The sequence below is a fragment of the Priapulus caudatus genome, unplaced genomic scaffold (assembly GCF_000485595.1).
Source record: "Priapulus caudatus unplaced genomic scaffold, Priapulus_caudatus-5.0.1 Scaffold931, whole genome shotgun sequence".
In the NCBI taxonomy this organism is placed as follows: Eukaryota; Metazoa; Priapulida; class Priapulimorpha; order Priapulimorphida; family Priapulidae; genus Priapulus; species Priapulus caudatus.
The window spans coordinates 19,667-38,605 of NW_014577992.1; the positions used below are offsets into that span (position 1 = coordinate 19,667).

The 18,939-nt window shown below is 46.2% G+C and overlaps 1 protein-coding gene across 2 annotated transcripts in view; it reads right to left on the reverse strand.

The window, feature by feature from the left end:
• Positions 1 to 7,800: 7,800 nt before the first annotated feature.
• LOC106814489 (15-hydroxyprostaglandin dehydrogenase [NAD(+)]-like) overlaps positions 7,801 to 18,939 on the reverse strand; it is a 57,527-nt gene continuing 46,388 nt past the window's right edge. The window contains exons 2-4 of one of the 2 annotated variants that reach the window (XM_014818805.1): positions 9,986 to 10,109; positions 9,566 to 9,676; positions 9,107 to 9,205 (exon numbers count right to left, since the gene is read on the reverse strand). In XM_014818805.1, coding sequence (XP_014674291.1) covers positions 9,570 to 9,676; positions 9,986 to 10,109 — 231 coding nt within the window. In that variant the 3' untranslated portion in view covers positions 9,107 to 9,205; positions 9,566 to 9,569. Of the gene's footprint in view, positions 7,888 to 9,106; positions 9,206 to 9,565; positions 9,677 to 9,985; positions 10,110 to 18,939 lie in introns of those variants that run through there. The other variant, XM_014818804.1, reaches the window with a different exon arrangement.

Below are 18,939 nucleotides of genomic sequence, written 5' to 3' on the forward strand. Positions count from 1 at the left end.
CGTACTCGTCCTCATCCCAGTCGTCCAGTTGCTCGGCGACGTAGGGGATGTGTGGGGGTGGGGGGGTGCGTCGTGTAGAACACGAAGGTGCGGGGCGGTACTCGCCTCACCCATAGGAACGGGCAATCAAAGCGTCAGCACTTCCAGGCTTCGTGCCAATCTATGAGCGGCGATAAATGGCCGCATTGCAGTTCACCGCCCTGGAAGTACAGGCTCGCTGGCATCTGGTAGCCTACAATCGGGATATCCAAAAGGGGGGCCAAAATTTGGTAGTGGTCGTCTGCTGCCGCGGCCGCCCTCCACCATTCCGCGTCGTCCGGCGCCCCTCCCGGTGGGAGCAGAGGAATGCTCCCACAAAGAGGGCCTGTCAATTTGAAACGGAAGGGGGTGCAGAATGCAGGCAGACGTATAGTTCTCGGCCACCATACAAGCGACAATGCCGTATCTGGCCCCGACTAGGGCCCGCATTATCGTGAGATATTCGGGGAGGGTTAAATTTGAATGTGACATAAACGAGGAGTTGTCGATTGAGCTACCCAGATGTGCCGAGTAGGTGTCCGCCTCGCACATACGTATCACAAACGCCACCCAGCGCAACAAGCAATAGCAAGTTCGCGACGCATTTGCGAAGCGCGTGGTAATTAATACAAGTCCGTAATTATTGTTCCGTAACTAGTAAATATAAGCATGCATACTGGAGCACGTCTAACATATAACATATAGAGCCCGTAATAATTTGCGATCCGGCAATGCATCGCATGAGCACATGCGTGCTCAGTGTATGTTGGCATGCAAATACATAAATTATGCAGATAGACTGCTGTCCGTAACCGATAAGTGAGAACCGTAGGTACCGGCGACCATGCGTCAGTTGTTGCACGTTCTCTATCTCGGGCTTCCCCTTCCCCCATGGATCCACATTTAACGGATAAACGCAGGGGGTGTCTGCAGATCATCACCCGCGAGTGATATAGGTTCCAGGGGCGGTATAGTTGGCGGGGGCTCAAGCAGACGTGACGGCAGGAATGGCACAGACAACGGTATTTGACGTTCGTCGTTAGGCTGCGCCACTATGCGGGCCAGCTGTCTGACCTGATAGACCGAAGGTGTCTCTGTCTGTCTCTCGGTCAGTCTAATGTCAGGCTCTCTCGCCACTGGGCGCCGAGGGGTGTGCGTCGCTAAGCGGCGGACCGAGAAATGTATTTACAATAATAATAATATAACGACAATAAATAATCAACCCTGCAACCAGCAGTGTAGCTAATGCCAACAACACATAGACGGCTGAATAGTGCGGGGTGATACCCAGCTCTGAGTTCGAAGCGTAGTACGCGTCGGCAGTGGCAATGCGTTTGCCATGTTTAACCGCTGCAACTAAGTCATCGTATGCGACATCAGCATCGAAGTGGAAAATTTTCGGCATTTTCACTCGCTGTCGGAAGTGAACGAGTGCGTCATTCATTAAACATTGAAGTTGTTTCATGTGAAATTAGAATTTTGTTGAGAAGTTATAGAGGGCGCTGTTAGACGTAGAACTGATGTATTGTTTACTGAACTAAAAGCCGGAAAATACCTGTTAACAGAAAATATTACCACTATTGCTATGTGATGATATTATAGGGATCTGCCAATCTGTGGACTGCGAATGTGTGAAATGATGCTAACCAGAAACTTCTACTGTTAACTGTTAAAATTACATCAGATCACAGTAGTAAGTTAATTTCTGACATTTGCTAATGTGTCTTTATGTATCTTTATGCATATCTTTATGTCTTAATGTGTCATTATGTATTTATGCATATCTTTATGTCTTGGCATCTTTATGTATCTTATGAATGACAGAATGTCAACTCAAAATCGTTTTTATTTTAATTATTTCAGAATTGACTGGTGATCAATAAAACGAGCTCTCATATCTATCTAAGATCGGGTGTAGTTGCGAATTTCTTGTCTTCGTAGGCCTGGCCACTATTCAATGTACTCTTGAACGACTGAGGAGCCGGCGATGGAAGAATATACGTGCTCAGTGTACGTTGGCATGCAAACACATAAATTATGCAGATAGACTGCTGTCCGTAACCGATAAGTGAGAACCGTAGGTACCGGCGACAACGCGTCAGTTGTTGCACGTTCTCTATCCCGGGCTTCCCCTTCCCCCATGGATCCCCATTTACCGGATAAACGCAGGAGGTGTCTGCAGATCACCACCCGCGAGTGATATAGGTTCCAGGAGCGGTATAGTTGGCGGGGGCTCAAGCGGACGTGACGGCAGGAATGGCGCAGACAGCGGTATTTCACGCTCGTCGTTAGGCTGCGCCACTATGCGGGCCAGCTTTGACCTGATAGACCGAATCCACGGTTATCTGGCCGTTATCAGGTGTCTCCGTCTGTCTCTTGGTCAGTCTAATGTCAGGCTCTCTCGCCACTGGGCGCGGAGGGGTGTGCGTCGCCAAGCGGCGGACCGAGGAATGTATTTACAATAATAATAATATAACGACAATAAATAATCAACCCTGCAATCAGCAGTGTAGCTAATGCCAACGACACATAGACGGTTGAATAATTCGAGGTTATACCCAGCTCTGAGTTCGAAGCGTAGTACGCGTCGGCAGTGGCAATGCGTTTGCCATGTTTAACCGCTGCAACTAAGTCATCGTATGCGACATCTAAGTCGGTATTTCTGTACATCTCCCGTACATCGATCTATCATGCAGCGCTGTAACGGTGTCTCCCTGCCTTCCCTTACCTTGGCGCCCTTCTCCAGTAGCAGTTCACACACTTCCTTACCGATGCCTCTAGCTCCTCCCGTCACCAGCGCGACCTTCCCTTCCACTTTCATGCTTCTACGTCAACTATAGGTAAGAGTGAGACGAGAAGGTGAGGATCAGCGCCCATCCGATGCAAGGCTTGGTATGTGTAGTATACAGAACCGGTAGCTTTATTGCTCATACACACCCTACAGTTATGCAGTGTCGTACCTGGTGGTTACCTGAGGTGTTATGAGTGCTCTGACTGCGTGACGTACTATTCGTCGTAACTATAATATTTTATGGCATAAGGCCAGTGAACGGTTACGTGCGAAAATATAGGTGCTTCGGCGTGAACGCGAACCCGACGTATTTATTGCGATTGTCGGGAGTGAGAATAAGACGTAACGGCACCTGCTGTCGGCGTTCTCCTCCCTCCTCTCTTAGTCGCGTCGTTTCTCGTTTCTTCTTCTTTCTTCCGTCGCCTCTCTTATGTCTTCTTTCTTCTGTCTTCCTTCTTCTTCCTTCTTTCTTCTATCTTCTGTCTTCTTTCTTCTATCTTCTTTCTTCTGTCTTCTCTCTTCCTTCTTCTTTCTTTTGTCTTCTCTCTTCCTTCTTCTTTCTTCTTTCTTCTTTTTTCTTGCTTCTATCTTCTGTCTTCTCTCTTCTATCTTTTCTCTTCCTGCTTCTTTCTTCTCTCTTCTATCTTTTTTCTTCTGTCTTCTCCCTTCCTTCTTCTTTCTTCTTTCTTCTATCTTCTTTCTTTCTATCTTTTGCCTTCTCTCTTCTATCTTCTATCTTCTTTCTTCTCTCTTCCTTCTTCTATCTTCTCTCTTCTTTCTTCTATCTTCTTTCTTCTATCTTCTGCCTTCTCTCTTCTATCTTTTATCTTCTTTCTTCTGTCTTCTGTCTTCTCTCTTCTCTCTTCTCTCTTCTCTCTTCTCTCTTCTCTCTTCTCTCTTCTCTCTTCTCTCTTCTCTCTTCTCTCTTCTATCTTCTTTCTTCTTTCTTCTTTCTTCTTTCTTCATTCTTCTCTCTTCCTTCTTCTTTCTTCTTTCTTCTATCTTCTGCCTTCTCCGGGGTGAGTTAGTCACTCCCTACGGTGCTCCTCGTCTGCCTCCGTGCAGTGATCCTGTCTGTAGTAATCCGTGTCGGTAGTGATCCGTGTCTGTAGTGATCCGTGTCTGTATAGTGCTCCGTGTCTTTGTAGTGCTCCGTGTCTTTAGTGCTCCGTGTCTTTGTAGTGCTCCGTGTCTTTAGTGCTCCGTGTCTGTAGTGATCCGTGTCTTTGGTGCTCCTAGGGCCTGCTGCCCGGCGTTCTGATTTCTCCTGCTTTGCGTCCGCCTTATATACTGCCTGGTTGCTACCTGGACGTGTACGGTCCACCCCCTTCTCCTAGCAACAAGCAGGGGTGTTCCCAGCTGGCATCGCTTCGGTACCGGTTTATACCGGTGTGCTCTGCCTCGATGCGGCCGTTTGTTTACATTATGCTCCGCATTTAGGCCTATTACGTCAGCTGCTCTGGCCGAGTAATTGTCCATTTGTATTCTATTCTAATTATTGTTTTACTTATTCACTCATTATTGTTATGTCCTCGCACCTCGGCTCTATGCCCGGCTCACGGCCTTAGTAAAGGACTAATACTTTAGGATTCAATAGCTGGTCGTATAATCATCCATCTTTTATTTCTCTGTTAGAACCGGGTGGCGGCGCCACCGTACAGCGGTAACTATTACTCTATTAAAAACCTAATACATTACAGTCCTCCCCTTTTTAGACTCAAACTCAAATAACTCTAAACTTGTAGATCTCTGTCTTATTTAGACTATCCAAAATAATTACTCTGCACGTTTGGCAAATGTCCATTATGAAAATGTCTATTTTCTGAAATACCGCTTTAACAGAATACCGTAACATTTTTCTTCTTTCTCTCCTTTTTAAAACTGACTTGTCGCAACACTTGAACACTCCAACATATAGGGGAGTAACTATAGAATTGGTAACTAACTTTAACTCGTGAACTTGGCAAATAGCCATACCGTCAATTTCACAACACTGAACACAGTAGGCACTGTAGGCCTATAGTCCGTTCATAAATTGAGTCTGTCTACGGGTTTGCGGATACGGGTAGACACCCTGAGTGGAATAACAGGAGTCTCTGGAGCCACAGGACTAGCATTAGAACTAGCTTGTGTCCCCAGCTCAAGGTCATTGTTCTCACTAGGAATAGCAGTCTCGGTGGGCTGCTGAGTGTCCACTATTGGAGAATCAACACTGTCTTTTGGAACTGTGGCCAGTCTAGGACCCACTGGAGGGTAAAACTCCCCAGGCGTTTCCAACACAGTATTCTCTGGCTCCGTTAACCCCTTCTTGCCCTCAAACTTGAGTAGGTGGTCCACATGGACATGCCTCAAACTTCGCCCAACCCGAACCAAATAGGATGTTGGTCCCATGCATTTCACCACTGTTCCCAGCGACCACTTAGAGTCACTATGATTTTTCACACTGACAGCATCGTTCGGTTCAAATTCACGGAATTTCACTCTGCTTCGATCATGCTGATATTTCTGCTGCCACTGTTTGTCAACTACATGCTCTTCAAGATTTGGCACTAGCACGCTGAATCTTGTACGTGCTCTGCGGCCAAGGAACAGTTCTGATGGTGTCTGCCCAGTAACGGAATGCGGTGTATTCCTGTAGCGGATCAAGAAATTTGCCAGTCGATGTCCCATAGGCAGATTTTCACCTCCTTGCTTCACATTCTCAATTTGCTTCAGTAGTGCCATTTTGACAATTTGCACTGACCTCTCTGCAGCTCCGTTAGAGGCTGTACAAGAATATCCGCAGCTCCGTACAAGAATATGGCGGACACCATTCCGTTTCAAGAACAGCGCAAACTCTTCTGCTATGAATTGTGGTCCGTTATCTGAACACAATGTTTCGGGTAGCCCATACCGTGAGAACCAAGATCTCAAAACCTCAATGGTTTTCTCTGCTGTAGTCGAGCGCATGTGTGCTACTTCGATCTAACACGCGAGTAGGCCACTTCCAGAGATGCAGCGGTACCACTGGAGGGCTCCTCCTGACTGCTTGGCAAATGGTGCACCCCTTTATTAACTGTTCAATGTCCTGATCGAGTCCGGGCCACCACATATAACTTCGCGCGATAGACTTGGTTGACACAATTCCTTGGTGCCCCTCATGTAATTCTTGCAGGAGCCTGGTCCGAAATTCTGTAGGAATGACCACACGCATACCCCACATTATGCAATTTTGCAAGGTAGACAGTTCATTTCTCCTCAAGAAATAGGGTTTCAGCTTCTCTTCCTCAGGCTTCAAATATCCAGGCCAACCATTCTGGATGTAGTTACACACTCTGCTCAACTCAGTGTCCCTACGAGTGCGTTTTGCAATGTCCTTTGCTCTGACTGGCAGCTCCTCCAGGCTGGAGAAAAAGAATGTCTCTGCTGCCTCGACATCTTCGCATTCTACCGGCTCATGGCTCGGAAGGCGTGATAATGCATCTGCGTTTGCATTATCCTCGGATCGGCGATAAGACACAGTATACTGATAGGCTTGTAGGATTACTGCCCAACGCTGCATTCGGGCGGCCGCTAAGATTGGAATACCGGTCTTGGGACTCAAGATCTTTACCAACGGTTGATGGTCCGTGAAGAAATGAAACTGACGTCCATAGAGATATTTATAGAATTTACGAACTCCATAAACGATCGCAAGCGCCTCTTTTTCAATTTGCGAATAGTTCTGTTCACTAGAGGTGAGAGTTCTGGAGGCAAATGCCACTGGTCGCTCCTCTCCATCAATCTCGTGAGAAATCACAGCTCCTACCCCATAGGGTGAAGCATCGGTCGCAAGTATGAGCTTCTGCTTCGTATCATACGGCACTAACGCGTTACTTTCTAAAAGCGCAGTTTTGCTCCTCTTGAAAGCTTCAGCACAACTTTCAGTCCAGTTCCACTCTACTTCCTGCTTTAACAGCTCATGTAATGGATGTAACAGGGTGCTGAGGTTCGGGATGAAGTTCGCGTAGAAATTCAAGAGGCCTAAATAAGATCTCAACTCTCGAACATTTCGCGGTTGCGGAGCGTTTTCAATCGCAGTGACTTTATCCTTCATCGGATGTCTGCCGTCTTTATCCACCTCGTACCCTACGTACTCCATACTTGGCTTCTCGAAGACACATTTCACCCATTTTGCCTGAATCCCGTGTTTATATAGTCGTGCCAACACTTCTTCGACTACAGACAAATGTTCCTGTGGACTGGTACGAATCGCAATATCATCAATCCTACACTGAACAGTGTCCAGTCCCTGTAACACCTGATCCATCATGGATTGAAACATACTCGGTGCGGATGCGATTCCATATGTTAAACGGGTATACTGGTACAGCCCCCTATGAGTGTTTATGGTCAAATACTGGCAACTGTCCTTATCTAGCTCCATCTGCTGATAGGCATTGGAAAGGTCAATCTTACTAAACATGGTGCCATCTCCCATAGTCGCAAACATATCCTCAATAACTGGCAACGGGTACGGGTTATCAAGCAACACAGTGTTTACAGACACCTTAAAATCACCACAGATTCTTATCGAGCCATCTTTCTTAGGCACACATACTATCGGCGATGCCCAATCACTCCTCTCAACCTTCCTGATCACTCCCTCTGACTCTAACCTGTCCAGTTCCTTGTCAATTTACGGCTTCAACGCATACGGCACAGGTCGAGCCTTGTGAAAGATAGGCTGTGCCCCCTCCTTCAACCTAATGCTTGCTTTAAACCCTTTTACAGTACCTAGCTTCTTCTCGCTCTTGTACTTATCGAGTACATCCTCCATGGTACGCGGTTTGGGTTGCAGCTCTACACTAAAGATATTGGCCCAATTCAACTTCAAGCTACCGAGCCAATTCCTACCAAGCAAAGCAGGTCCGGACTGCTCCACTACAACTAATGGCAACACAATTTCTGATCATTATGCACTACTTCTGCTGACATCTCACCACAAACAGACAGTTTGCCCCCTCCGTATACTTGTACCATAGCCATCGCACGCGAGAATCCTATAACTCCATGCTTCGTTCCCGAGTAAGCGGGAATATTCCAAAACGGTCTCAACCCTGCAATAGCATAACTTTGCACATTACCTTGCCTTAAATAAATGAATAGATAAATATATAAATATATATATATACGTGTGGTGCTAATGCGTGGCAGTGTTGTGTGTTGTGTGTGGTGTGTGTGAGTGTGTGTGTGTGTGTGTGTGTGTGCCGTGCGTGCGTGTGCTGTGCGCGTGCTCGCGCGCGGTGTCGTGCGCGTGGATGTGTGCGTGTGAGTGCGCCGCCAATTGTGCGTGTGCTGTGCGCGTGTTTGCGTGTGCGTGTGAGTGTGCGTGTGGTGTGCCGTGTGCGATGTGCGTGTGCTGTGTGCGTGTGCGTGTGCGTGTGCAGTTGTGTCGTTGTCGGGGTGCGTGTGGTGTGCGTGTGGTGTTCGTGTGCGCGCTCGCGCGCCTCTGTGTGTGCTGTGCGTGTGTGTGCGCGTGTTGTGCCGTGGATTGTGTGTTCGTGCGTGTAGTGTCGTGTGTGTGTGTGTGTGTGTGGGCGTCGTGTGTGTGCTGTAGCGTGCTGTGCGTGTGTGTGTGTGTGTTGTGTGTGTGTGTGTGTGTGTGTGTGTGTGTGTGTGTGTGTATTATGTGTGTGTGTTGTGCGTGTGTGTGTGTGGGTGTGCTGTGTGTGTGTGTGTGTGTGTGTGTGTGTGTGTGTGTGGTGTTGTGTGTGTGTGTGTGTGTGTCGTGTGTGTGCTGTTGTGTGTGCTGTGTCTGTGAATATTACATTATACTTTATTACTATTACCCTTTGTTTGTATGTATGTATTCTATTTATTTATTTATTTATTTTATTCATGCAAATTTATTCATTCACATTATTACATGTCATTACAGCAATAAGATTGATAGCCCGTATGGATCGGGTTAAGCACAGATGGAATAGGCGAATCGAAAGGAAATAGAATTTGTGTGTGATGAGTGGTGTGTGTGTGTGTGTAGGTGTGTGTGTGCCGCGCTCCGCGCTGCGTGTGTGTTGGGTGTGGGAGTCGTGTTGTGCCGCGTGTGTGGTGTTGTGTACGCTGCGTGTGAGTGGCTGTAGTGTGCGGTTCGTGCTGTGTGGCGTGTGCTGCTGTGTGTGACTGTGTGTTTTTGCGTGTTGCGTGCGCCGTGGTGTGGGTCGGGGCTTGTGTTGCGCATTGTGTGAGTGTGTGTGCGTGTGCGTGTGCATGTACATGTGTATGTGTACCTGTGCGCGCGTGTTTGCTGACACGTGTGCCCTGTATTAATTCCTACCTGCGATAGATGCTGTGTTTATAATGACACCTCCGTTGCCACCGTTACACTTGCCCATGTATTTTCAACGCTAGCTGTGTTCCTGTGATGACGGCTATCTGGAAGGTTCAAGCAACGTTCGATATACTGTATATATATATATATATATTATATATATATTAATATATATATATATATATATATATATGGTGGTGGTGTGTGGGTGCGTGGCTAAGATAAAGGAAGAGAGTGGTGTGAGAGAGAGAAAAGAGAGGCATAATGACGAGAGAGAGACAACGAGACTGAGATATATACATCCAGCCAGACAGAGAGAGAGAGATGATAGCCATAGAATACGAATTCAAGGCACACTATGTACATCTGTATCGTGTTTTGGAAATGCGGAATGTGCCACCCAAGGACGCCGGCGAGTCAGACAGGTGAGTCATAGGTTTCGGGATTTCCTCTCCGGTTTACAACAGGTTAATGCTGATCATGCGCTGAACATTTGTTCATCTGCCCGATTCCTGCGTTGTTCATGACGAGATATTCTAGACGGCCGTACACGTCCTTTGTCTTCTTAAAGGCGTCTGTAATGCATGTAAGTATGGAATGTACGAATGCATCTTCTTCGCGCATGAAATATGCAAATGCTTAGCAATAGAATCATGAACGCTGAAGGAACAAAGAGTACACGTGTGTATACTTCGCGAACCAACAATTTAATGTTAAATACGATTAACTGTAAAATATGTTTTTGAAATTGTTTGCTATGAAATTCAAACTGACAACCTAAATAATTGCGAAGCGTATTATTGATTGAACGACATTGTCACAACATAATATATTGATTAATCATCGATCGGTCAATTTTCTTCATACTATGCGGACAACTACACCTTCTAGTTGGTCTGTGGTGACGTCTGTTTGGAGGAAAGTCGCCTTTCCGGTTCCGTATTTCTTAGAAAACGCCGCTTCCGTTTCCTCTCCATTTGCTTTATTGTAATCTACAATTGTCACACCCTGTACAAAAATGTCTAAGTATAAGTTTACATGTATATATAGATATGCATGCAAACTTATAATATATATTTATTTCAACAAGCGCAAAAAATGTAATAATTAATTGTACCACAATTAATAAATCTTGTAACAAATAAACTCTCCTCTCTCTCTCTCTCTCTCTTCTCTCTCTCTCTCTCTCTCCCTCTCTCTTCTCTCTCTCTCTCTCTCACCTCTATTCTCTCTCTCTCTCTCCTCTCTCTTCTCTCTCTCTTCTCTTCTCTCTCCTTCTCTCTTCGCTCTCGCTCTCTCTCTCTTTTCTCTCTCTCTCTCTCTCTCTCTCTCTCTCTGTCCGTCTTCACATAGCGGCAGGCATGAGTACGTACGTACATATACGCACGCTACAGTGTAACGATGAGTCGCTATAACGATCACACGTAAGCAAACGTCTGCAGCCGTTACTCGTACGTAGCGTTACCTCACCTTACTCACGACAAACGTACGCCTCGTAATCTCAGCTAATGTTTAACCGGCGCACCACTCTATACACGTAGAAGCCGCTGCAAAGAATCTCTAGTGTAAACTTTGTACGGCATGCGGATTATAATCGGAGGCAACGATGTCGCGCTGCTACCATCACGCTGCTGATAACACGCACGCCGTGAGAAAGCCAGCGGGTCACGGAGAAGTAACGCACGCACACGCACACGCACACGCACACGCACGCACGCACACAGCACACAACACACAACACACAACACACAACACACAACACACAACACACACACACACACACACACACACACACACACACACATACACAACAAACAAATAAACAAACAAAAACAAACAAACACACACACACACACAACACAAACAAAACAAATAAACAAACAAATAAACAAACACACACACACACACACATACACAAACAAACAAATAAAAGCAAACAAACAAACAAACAAACACACACACACACCACACACAACACACCAACACACACACACATGCCACACACACACACACACACACACACACACACACACACACACCACACCCACACACCATTACACAAACAAAAAATAAAACAACAAACAAAACACCCACACACACACACACACATACACAAAAAACAAATAAACAACAACAAACAACACACACACACACACACACACACACACACACACTTACGCAGATAAATACGTAACAATTTTTCAACATTACATAAATATAATCAGGAGCGAATAAAATCAAAAGTGTTTTTATTCACTCTTGCTATAATGAGAGAAGATACACATCGATCTATCATGCAGCGCTGTAACGGTGTCTCCCTGCCTTCCCTTACCTTGGCGCCCTTCTCCAGCTAGCACTTCACACACTTCCTTACCGATGCCTCTGGCCTCCTCCCGTCATCCAGCGGCGACCTTCCTATCCACTTTCAGTGCTTCTACAGTCAACTATAGTAAGAGTGAGACCAGAAGGTGAGGATCAGCGCCCATCCGATGCAAGGCTTGGTATGTGTATAATGCACGGAGCGGACGTGTGGAATCTCGGATAGAGACCTACGTGCACGGGCCCGTGCCTGGAGCGCGCAGGTCATCATTCAACAAGTGATTCGTCCCTTCTTTCAACATAAATACTTTCTGACAACATAAACCATGTGTCTGTTTACGCTGTATGGCCCTCTCTACAGACGCTGCTCTGTAGACACACGTTGCGGTCATGCATGTGATCAACGTAAGCTGCATGCAAGGCCGTAGTGGACGGATTAGGTCGGATTAGGTCGTAGTAGTCGATGAGGGAGAGAGGAATGCGACCATCTTCATCATTTACGTAGCGCAACAATGTCGCTAGGCCTCGCATGTTGCCGCGCGTGAGCGATGTGGTCAGTCGACCCACAACTACACCATCTCACAGCTACACCATCCCACAGCTACACCATCCCTATAGCTACATCATCCACAGCCTACACCATCCCAAGTATCACCAGTTCCACAGCCTACACCATCCACAGCTTACCCATCCCACAGCTACACCATCTTCATAGTACACCATCCCACAGCTACACCATCCACCATCTACCATCCCACAAGCTACACCATCCCACAGCTACACCATCCCACAGCCTACACCATCCCACAGCTACCACCATCCCACAGCTTACACCATCACAGCTACACCATCCCACAGCTACACCTTCCCACAGCTATACATCCCACAGCCCTACCACCATCCCACAAGCCTACACCATCCCAAGTACAGCCATCCACAGCTACACCATCCACAGCCTTACACCATCCCACAGCTTACACCATCCACAGCTACACCATCCATAGCTAACACCATCCAACCAGCTACAACAATCCACAGCTACCCATTCCCACAGCCTACACCATCCAGAGCTACACCATCTCAACAGCTACACATCCCAAGCTACCCCATCAACACAGTCACACCATCTCCAGGCCTTTACACCATCCCACAGTTTACACCATACTACAGCCCTACACCATCCCACAGCATACACCATCCACAGCTACACCATACAGAGCTACACCATCCCACATGCTACACCTATCCATAACTATACCATCCATAGCTACACCAAGCGCTGCCTGGCACTGCGTCCTTGTGTGAACCGCGCGTCTATGTATTGTGTTTTGCCGTAGGTTTGCATATACGGTAACTCATCCGGCGGTGTTCGTTTAGAGTTTGACCAGGAACCTCCCATTATTGTCACCCCATTACGCCATTACGTCAGATAAAATATCAGTGAAGGGGCCAGACAATGGCGTAAAGACGTACTCATGCGATGGCTCCACAGGGCCAATGTAAGTTAAAATTTCATTTTATTAATTGTTTTATGTATAAGTATATATAAAACGATGTTTAATTATTTATACAAAGACAGGCATATTAGTACAGACTTGTGTAAGAAAATCTTGGTCATTTTTAGGATTCTTCTAATTTAATTGCATTTAATTTCGTTTCTCAATTTTTACGACCTTGCCTTCACTGGCAACCAACCCTGTCTGGTAAAACGGGAACACACAACACACAAACACCTCCCCCCACACACACACGCACACACACACGATACACCCCCCCCTACCACCAGATACCTCTCCCCCACACACACACACACTCATCACACCACACACACACACACACACACACACACACACACACACCACACACAACACACACACACACACCACACACACAACGATTTTCGACCAAAATGAATATTAATCAGGAGCGAATAAAAACACATAACACATTATTCTCAGGGTTGAATCCCCGCAGATTTTTAAATAAACGCTAATAAAATATTCGAACTACTTCACCCGATAATTGATCCTTGATCTAAGCTCTTCTGAACCGTAGTGTTCTCTTTGTATGGTAGGCACTTAATATTGTATAGTTGACTCTAGTAACACTCTAGTAGGCTAAAGTTCACGCGGAGAAACGTAGCGTATGAATCTTAGCGCGTAAACTGACGTTGCCGCCAATAGGATACCTACAACAATGGTAGCGCCCACGACAAAAAATCATCTAACCTTTTAACCTCGTAAATATTTGTGTTCAACGTCCAATAGACTATGTCGAAGACGGAAAGAGACAAAGTTGATAAATCTGGACAAAATAAAGTGCAAAATTCATGTAGTCAACGTTGAAAGTGTACAAATTACAGCCTTTAGTGATATCTCTAGTTGGGCAAACGTTCAATAATGTTATAGGCCTACTAGTATAAAGTAAAACGCATATATAGCTATAGCGTTATACAGTTGCCGTAGCCAGTGGGGCGTTCGGGGCGCGTTTTCGAAACGAACCCCCCCGAGCCCCCTCCCACCAAGCTAAAAACAAAAATAATTTTGAAAATTTGCAAGAATTTCACCTCAGGTCGCTTCCATTTTATAGTGTAATAAATTGAAAATTCTCCATCGGCTTTGCGGAAAGGGTGACAGTGAACACCCCCCTCCCACACCCTTCCCCCCGCTCGGTTCGCTTGCTCCTTCGCCTGGTCGCCTTCGCGCCGCAGCAGTGGGCGTGTACAGGGGGGTTCCAGGCGAGTCGGACCCACCCTTGCTCTGCGCAGGAAAACGCATCTGCAGGGGGTTGTATCTTTAAAAAATTTTGGTCGGCAAGGGCCCCAGACCCCCCCTTCGCTGTGCTCAGCAACTATTAGTGGTTAATGGTTTGACTCCCTGTACAAATCCTGTACACGCCCCTGCCGATCAAAATTGCCAACATCTTGAAAAACGAACCCCCACATAGAAGCTGAGCTACGGCGCCTGGCGCGTATAGTATAAAGCATAAAATTTATAGCAATAAATACAGCTAGACGTGACATGCTGGCCATGATCTGAGGCGCGCCGAGGATTTGACACTTTATTAATTGTGTCTTCAATCACAGCCTACGCGCACCTCTCTATTATAATTTTAATGGTGGGGCACCCATTAGACCACCAAATTGCCGATCTCAGGAACTAGGGCAATTCTTGCTTGTTTTAGAACGGTTTCACGATAGAGTTTGGGCACAAAAACGAAAATCAACACGCTGTTAGCGCAACTTGCGCTAACGTCCTTCTGTTGCATTTTCGGCGATCTCCGCAAATATAACAAGAATAAGCCCCCGCCTTCTTCTTGCAATGGACAGGAATGGGGGCATCACCGACTAGTGACAGTTACTGTACCTACTGGTCTTTCGCCAGCCTCGTTTTACTTTTTCGCTATAAAATAATGAAATATGCCGGCCGATGCATTTTGCATGCGAAGTGGAAAATTTTCGCTTTTCACTCGCCGTGTCGGAAGTGAACGATTCGTTGCGTCATTCATTAATCATTGAGTATGTTTCATGTGTAAATTAGATTTTGTTGATGAATTATAGAGCGACGCTGTTAGACGCTAGAACTGATGTATTTGTTTACTGAACTTAAAAGCCGGAATAACACTCGTTAAACAGAAATAACTACAACTATTGCTATGCTGATGATATTATAGGGATCTTGCCAACCTTGCTGGACTGCGAATGGTGTGAAATTGATTGCTAACCAGAGGACTTCTACTGCTTAACTGTTAAAATTTACATCAGATCACAGTAGTAAGTTAATTTCTGACATTTGCTAATGTGTCTTTATGTATCTTTAATGCATATCTTTATGTCTTATGTGTATTATGTTATTTATGCATTATCTTTATGTCTTGGCATCTTTATTGTATCTTATGAATGACAAGAAATGTTAATCAAAATAGTTTTTATTTTTAATTATTGCAGATATTGACTGGTTTGATCAATAAAACGAGCTCTCATATCTATCTAAGGATTCGGGTGTATGTGCGAATTTCTTGTCTTCGTCGCTCTCGCCACATTCAATGTACTCTTGAACGAATGAAGAGACGCGCGGGCGATGTGAAAGAATAGAAGTTAGTTAAAGCAGACGGACTAGCAAGTCCGAGGTTTACCAGACAGATAAGAACAGGGTTAATACGTGCCTGCTCCAAGAGGAGGCGGCTGACTAAATATAGTAAGGAGTTCAGAAGCTAGAGTTGGCATATACGGGAATACAGACGGCACGAATGAATACCTGCTGAGCATGATAGAAGCACTCGAAGCGTATGACAAAGAGGAAGAGTATTTTAGAAAATGCCTTTGAATGAGTTTATGGCTGTCGCAAAGCTAAACTCAAGTCTGCCCACCAAGAAAGTTTCAACCATTCCTGAAACACTTACCGGGCGTCATTAATCTTTACACCACCATCATCTATTGTTTTCGCGCCTTACCAAAGCTCATCCATTCAGATAACATGTCTCGGAGCTGAATCGCCGCGAACCAGCTGCTTAGCTGACACTGTAAAATGAAGCCAAGCGGTTTGAAAAAACCTAAACTTGCCTGTGTTTGCGGAGATGTTCGGAATAGCTGGATTTTCAGAGAAAGATTTAAACCACTATGGTGGACCCATTGTTATTTTTCTTTTTTTTTTTTTTTTTTTTTCTATGATCCCAGAGATGCTGTGTCATATTGAGGACAATTAAGTTTGGTGGGTAAACCTTAGACGATGTTGAAGGGGATCGGAACTGACATGCTTCGCCTGCTGGGAGTACCTCGACACTATATTACAGAGCCAATCCTAAGAATAATCTCAGATGCCATAACCAGCCGACAATTACTAAATCAGAGTTAGAGAAGGAAGATTGGTCGGAGAAGATTTTGTGAGCTCATCCCATCTTGTCAGAAATGCCACAAATATTAAAAGCAATGCGATTAAAAAAATGTGGGGGGCAAGTGTGCCTGTCAAAATTAAATAATTCCGAAAAACCCTTAAGCCGCGCTACTCGCATTGTTTTAGGACAAATGGAAACGAGCTGTGTGTGTGAACTGTCTTGCCGCGCGCTTTATGCCTGGCTTAGCGCGGCCTCAAATGGCATATCGGAGGCAGGGCACCTCGCCAACACGCTGTGTTTGTTTACATATAGCTTTGACATACGGTGTTCGGGAATTCATGCGATGATAACCTTCGTAATTTACCTGAGAATTTCTTAAGGGTGCTGGAAATATTTTTACCGAATTTAGTAGTGTCAGTTAGTCACGGATATGCCAGTAAGTACTAACCGTATAATGTTTAACATATACCGTTCACCTCTATTTTGCACACAGGCGCGTCGATCATTGCTGAAAAATTGGTGAATATTAATTTTTATTGAGACGTTCAATGGCCTGTGCTTTCAACAGTCTTGTACTTCAATGCAACCGTGCGTCAAGAGCCAACCAAAAATTACACAATTTTCATCTCTTGCTTATTGTTTACGCTGAATGCGTGATGCATCAGGGAGGTGCTGCAATATGTTAGGGCGGCCTAAGAGCTGGATACTTTTTTTGGGGTTCCGAAAACACAATTCCACTTGACAATTTGCATGGGCCATTTCAATGGAGCTATATGCATAATGGACCCCAACAAGCCCTTGACTGACTGACTATGTCAATAATTCTGGTCTGTTATATTGCCTCTTATTTAGACGGCAATAGCTTCTTATTTAGAACAGAGTCTTTATTGTTATCTTTAAAACTACAGACCATCCGCCTGACCGCTGTGCGGACATGCGCCGGGCCTCGAATTTGGCGCATGTCTCCACTGCGGACAGCGCTTCATACTTGAACATCCGGCGGTCGCGTGCGGCATTCCCGGGAAGTGCTGCGTCTCAATCCTGCGCGCAGCGCTTCAGGATCAACAGCAAAAGCTGTTGCCACGCCATCTTGTATATGTCTCTTCTGGTTGCCAACTTATCAGTGGCAGATAGGGTCGCTGCGCAGATGCTCGCTAAATGATTCTAACCAGATTTGTATGCGTGCACTTGATGCACATATATGATCGCAAAGTGCCAGTCGTCAGCCATGTTCTTGCCAGCGGCTCGTAACCTCGTCCGTGGACTTGCCGTACTCGTTTCCTCATTTCCCAGTCGTCCAGTTGCTCGGCGACCGTCGTAGGGATGTGTGGGGGTGGCCCGGGGGTGTGTCGTGCTAGGAACACGGAAGGTGCGGGGCGTGGTACTCGCCTCACCCATAGGAACGCGGCAATCAAAGCGTCAGCACTTCCAGGCTTTACGTGCCAATCTATGAGCCGGCGGCATTAAATGGCCCGCATTGCAGTAATTCACGCCTGGAAGATACAGTCGCTCGCTGCGGCATCTGAGTAGCCTACAATCGCGGATATCGCAAAAGGCGGGGCCAAAATTGCGTATGTGGTCGTCTTGCTGCCGCGGCCGCCCTTCCACCATTCCGCGTGTCGTTTCACGGCGCCCTTCCCTGGTGGGTAGCAGCAGGGCTAATTGCTCCACAAAGGAGGGCCTGTCAATTTGAAACGAAAGGGGCTTGCAGAATGCAGGCAGACGGTATAGTTCTCGGTCCACCTATACAAGCCGACAAATGCCGTATCTGCCCGACTAGGGCCCGCCATTATTCGTGAGAATATTCGGGGAGGGATAAATTTGAATGTGACATAACGAGGATGCTTGTCGATTGAGTCACCAAGATTGTGTCGAGTAGGTGTCCGCCTCGCACATACTGTATCACGAACGCCACCCAGCGCCAACAGCAAATAGCAAGTTCGCGAACGCATTTGCGAGAGCGCACAATGCGCGTGGTAATTAATACAAGTCCGTTAATTATTGTTCCGTAACTTAGTAATGATAAGCCATGGCATACTGGAGCCCAGTCTAACAATAATAACATATAGGTAGCCCGTAATAATTTTGCGATCCGCGCATGCATCGCTATGAGCAATGCTGTGCTCAGGTGTATGTTGGCATGCAAAATACATTAAAATTATGCAGATAGACTGCTGTCCGTAACCGATTAAGTGAGAACGTAGATACCGGCGACCATGCGTCAAGTTGTTTGCACGTTTCTTCTATCCTCGGCTTTCCCTCTCCCCATGGAATCCACATTTAACGGATAAAACCAGGGGGTGTCTGCCCAGGATCATCACCGGCGGTGATATAGGTTCCAGGGCGGTATAGTTGGCGGGGCGCTCAAGCAGCACGTGCGGCCAGAGATGGCAACAGACTAACTAGCGTAATTTGACGTTCGTCGTTGTAGGCTCGCCTGCCCACTATGCGGGCCAGCTGTCTTGCACCTGGATAGACGAAGGTTGTCTCTTGTCTGTCTCTGCGGTCGTCTAATGTACAGGCTCTCTCGCCACTGGGCGCGAGAGGTGTGCGTCGCCTAAGCGGCGGACGTAGAAATGTATTTACAATATATAATATAATCTGACAATATAATAAATCAACCTGCAACCAGCTCTCAGTGTACGCTAATGCCCAACAACAATAGCGGTTTGAATAGTTGCGTGTG